The sequence below is a fragment of the Mya arenaria genome, chromosome 13, assembly GCF_026914265.1.
Source record: "Mya arenaria isolate MELC-2E11 chromosome 13, ASM2691426v1".
In the NCBI taxonomy this organism is placed as follows: domain Eukaryota; kingdom Metazoa; phylum Mollusca; class Bivalvia; order Myida; family Myidae; genus Mya; species Mya arenaria.
Window position 1 is genome coordinate 3,306,386 of NC_069134.1, and position 4,803 is coordinate 3,311,188.

Genomic DNA, 4,803 nt, shown 5'->3' on the forward strand with positions numbered 1-4,803 from the left:
GGTTGATTATCTAATAATGGCGCGCAGCAACCAATCATTAACCTCTTCTATAATACGTGTGTGTGTCCTTTCCATTCATTTTGTTATGTATTCATTCAATACTATTTAATGAAAATGAACTGAATAAATAACATACAATTTCGTACATCTTTCAGTTGATCTTTATGTTGCTGTCGGGATCTAATGCAATTAAGCCTTATCGTTAGAAAACGGTTCACTATCAAATCGAAGAAAGTAACGTTTTTTCACCAACAGTAACACAGTTCCTTTAAGTTATTTACCCAAACTGATATCATGAATATGCTGAAATCTTCATATCATTTAAATACTATTCCAGATAAGCTAGCGCTAGCGCTGACTTATGTCTCTTACCCTTAGATATTATTTTAATGCCGAAGTCAACAGTAATTTACACACACACGCACACACGCGCGCGCACACACGCACACACACACGCACATGCACACGCACACGCACACACACACACAAACACACACTCACAGTGATGAGAGATTTATCAAATAAATATTACGTTTTTGGCTTACCTTCATTAACTTTACCATACAAGTTTCGTACAAACTATTATTTAGTATATGTCTAAGTGAAATTGATGGAATTCTATCAGATATCGGATTCCGAAACAGAGGAATACAAACGAATACTGATGGAAACGGGATACACAGCGCTTCGTGAAAAGTTAGAAGAAACAATCAATGGATGGAAAAAAATCAAAATAAATATTGCTGTAACAGGGGAATCTGGCACAGGGAAGTCGTCCTTTATCAACTCCATCAGAGGATTAATGGCTGACGATCCTGGAGCAGCTGAAGTTTCCGCGGTCGAAACGACTATGAAACCCAAAGCTTACGACCACCCGGACAATCCAAATCTTCAGGTTTGGGATTTGCCTGGTGTAGGTACGTCAACCTTCACGCGGGATAACTACTTGCAGGAAGTCGATTTAAGCCGGTTTGACTTTGTTTTGCTACTGTCGTCTTCGCGGTTTAAGGAAAATGACATTTGGCTCGCAAAGGAAATTCTTAAGTTGAAGCCAAATTATAACCTGTTTTTTGTACGAACAAAGATCGACGAAGATCTTCGCTCCTCCCAAAAAGGACGACGCAAAATTCAGACGCTCAAAGATATGCAAGCATTGCAGCAAACAGTCAGAGACAATGTAAGGATCAATCTTGAAAAAGGCAAGATATTCAAGGCACATATATATCTTGTTGACAACTATGACAAAGAAGCTTTTGATTTTGCAACAATTGTCTCGAAACTGATCCAAAAGGTTTCCCGTCTGAAAAGGGAAGCAATGATCATGTCTTTGTCTGGGATCACAAACGAAGTTGTTCAAAAGAAACTCGCTATTTTAAAAAGTAGAATCAGCATGGTTTCTAAAACTGCAGCAGTGGCGGCAGTCTTTGCAAAGTCGGACACAAAGTATCCGGCAGAAATAGAGGTGTTGCTAGAGGAGTGTAGATTTTATCGTTCGCAGCTAGGACTCAATTTAGAATCGCTTCAAATCATCGCAAATCGTATTGAAATTGATATCGAAGAATTGCTGGTCAAGTTGTCAATACAATCATACATATATGTAGATTGCGATGATAAGTTTGCCATGTATTATTCAGGGTTTGAAAAAATTGAACCAAACCTTTGGCATTCACTGCCACTTATTGGAAACATGTTAAAGGTCCGAGCCTACCAGAAGCAATGCGCTTTTCTTATGAAGTCATTCCTTGACGTATGTGCAAAGGAAACACTTGACCTACAGAAGCACATGGCCATGGCTTTAGAGGGATCCTAATTAAGGAGTCTGAATAAGGGAACCAAACGTCATTTTCATTGAACCCGTCGAATGTAAATAAACAAAACGTCTGCTTTATACTCTGCTTGAAAACATTTGTGTGTGATATTTCTTTATAAACTATAACCTTAGACCTGTAAATGACATTTGTTATGTTTATGCATGTTTCTATTGTTATAAGTGTATTGTATTGATTTGTCACGATTACCGAGCTTCTATCGCAAACTGAATAGATTACTTCTACCATTCGCGGTAAATAAAATGATTACTTTCTTACACTGAATAAAAGTCAAGCTTTTGGATTTTGTCTGCTAGAAAACCATGTATTTTTATCAGGTCGATGGTCTTCATGAGCTATATGTCATGGTTCCTATAGTATGATGTCAGCGCAACCCTAACATCTTGAGGACAATTATAAAAGAATCATGTGAACACTTCTGGCATTAAAAATAACTTTTTTTTTTTTTCATAGAATAATTTCTAAATTTTGTCAATTTGGTACGCATGATTTAATGCAAAACTCTTTCCGTTTATTTTATCACACAAAATAAAAATTGCCGTATAATTATTCATGTTTGCTATTTGTGTTAGGATGTTGTTTCATTGACGGTTGTGTATTTCTAAAGAAATCCATAATATATATTTCATCTTTTTTTTATCTATTTCGTCTGAATGTTGTCAATTTTGATTAGTTAATTACCGTTATGAGATGTATGCATTCGTTAAAGCAGTGTTTTGTTTTTAGTATATTCGAATATATTCGAAAACTTTTGTAGAAATTCATTTACAAGTTACGAAATGTTTGCCAATAAAGCAAACAGTTATAGTGTTGTTTGTAATTAAACGAATTGCCAAGATTCATATACTTATGTAAAACCACATGTCAAAGTAATGTTATAGTTTGATAATAATCATATAAGGTCGGTCGATATCGAATGTAATTTAGGTGAATTATATGAAATATTATTCTGATCTTGTCATCTGATAACATGTGCATTTTTTGTATGAATAAGGTGTACAGTTTTGGTTTCAAGGATGCTGAAGAAGAAGTTCAAACTAAGTCTTTCATTCATGTTCCCAGATAGTTTATTTGTTGAAACTTTCTTCACCGCGTTGGTCCTTAAATATTTTAATATTATTTTAGACCACACAAGAAGTCTTTTTTCCCATCCCAGATAAGTAGATCCAAACGTTTTGCCATGCTGGAAATTATTAACTTGCCCAAGGGCCGATATATAACTCTTTTTTCACGCTGCAGTCAATAATTAATGCTGCACTCCCCTCAAAACTATCTAAAAACGATCTGACATGTACATAATCTGAATCATAGCAAACATACCCATGACAACCACGAGTTATCAAATATATGTAAGCAAATTATTTTCACTACGCAGTGAAAAAAATACATTTTAACTTTATTTTGTTTAACTAAGGTGGGAGAAAAAGTATCCACCATAGCTGCTCGTGTAAGGTAGGTCTGGGGTTTCTGTGGAAACTCGGTAAACCTCATTTCCGCTTAACACCCAACGCTCGGGTTAGGATGAACCTATCTTACACTCTCGGTCATGGAAAATACTTATAAACTCTTGGCATGTAGAACTTAGTCATACTTACATCGAATGGCTCAGTTGTTATTGTTCATTATATATTTGTAGCAATGCGTTAAAACTCCAAAAGCATTGTGTAGTATATGTGAATGAGACATAACAAGCTTGTGTACCTGCTTCTTTGTCCTCTGTTCAGGCCATCTTATCAATTAACGTTTCGTACAATCGCTTTTTCGAAATAATATTTCTGAGAAGTTATAACATATATTTCAAAACTAGAACTTTATTGGCCAGTTTAGGCAAATTATGTTTGATTTGGTAAATAAAAGTTTCAATTTTATTTATGAATAAATAAAAAATGACTATTTGAGTATGTTAAAGCAAAGCAGTTTTTTTTGCTATGATATCGTACCGATGTATTGAGGTACTTTATCGATGTATTAATTGAACTAACGTGAGCGGACAGTTTATGATCGGTGGTGATATGAAAAAGAGAAGAACAGGGAAATGAAATGATTTTTGGACTAGGGCACTTGTGGCCTAGTTCATAGCCTTAAACGTGCTATATGCATTCTGAAGCCGCATCTGGGGGTTCACTGACGTAATGTATTCATACGCTGTATTTTGATTGGATTGCCATTAGCGAATTTGAAAAATCAAAGTAGTACCAGAACTGATTACAATGAAAGCATCCAATAAAAATAGTTCTCCTAACAATTCAAGCTCACTGTATGTTCTTTTAATGAAGCACAAGAAATTCATACGTAGCGAGTGAGTTAATCGGGTTAATTACATGAATATTCTTGCATACGGTCAGATTATATGCAATACGAATATGAACATATTGAAAAAGGACACATCGAAATTTTTGCGTTCAATGCTCTGTATTGATAGACTGGTACCCTCTTTCTCTTTTATCCGAAAATAAACCAGTATCAGCTAACCACGGTGCCCGTCGCGCATTCGGAATGTCTTGTGATTTCATACGTAAAGCGAATAAGCGTGCGGTCTAAGTAGAAAACAACCAGGAAAGTTGGTTTAAAAAATGTATTGTTATCCTTTGCATACAATGTTGGTATTCCGAAGTCTGTCCCTGTTCTTTTTTTCGACATAATATGCATGTTTCCGTGATATTTTCTTTTCGATACAAAGTTTTTTTAACTAATCATGCATGGCACTTAGTACATTTTTAAATACAACATGATTTTGGTATTTATTGTTCAAATACTATTAATGTTAACTAAAAACCATATGCCGCGTACCTGTATAACTTTATATTTTTGAGGAAAAATAAATCAGGGTACCAGTCTACTTATTGACCTCGAAATTTACTCTGATCAGAGAAATATGATGAATGAATATGATGAATGAATATATCAGATGAATATGTGCACAGCATCTGCGAATAAGATGATTGTTTACCTATGTGAATAGAAAAGTCTTGGA

The 4,803-nt window shown here is 35.0% G+C and overlaps 1 protein-coding gene across 1 annotated transcript; it reads left to right on the top strand.

Moving 5' to 3' along the window:
* Positions 1–610: 610 nt before the first annotated feature.
* LOC128213791 (T-cell-specific guanine nucleotide triphosphate-binding protein 2-like) lies at positions 611–1,810 on the top strand. The gene has a single exon (XM_052919847.1). The coding sequence runs from the start codon at positions 611–613 to the stop codon at positions 1,808–1,810; it is 1,200 nt and encodes a 399-aa protein (XP_052775807.1).
* Positions 1,811–4,803: the final 2,993 nt, after the last annotated feature.

What these genes read in the sequence shown, in the direction of transcription:
- LOC128213791 (XM_052919847.1), top strand. Translation starts at nt 611, where the DNA reads ATGGAATTCTATCAGATATCGGATTCCGAAACAGAGGAATACAAACGA.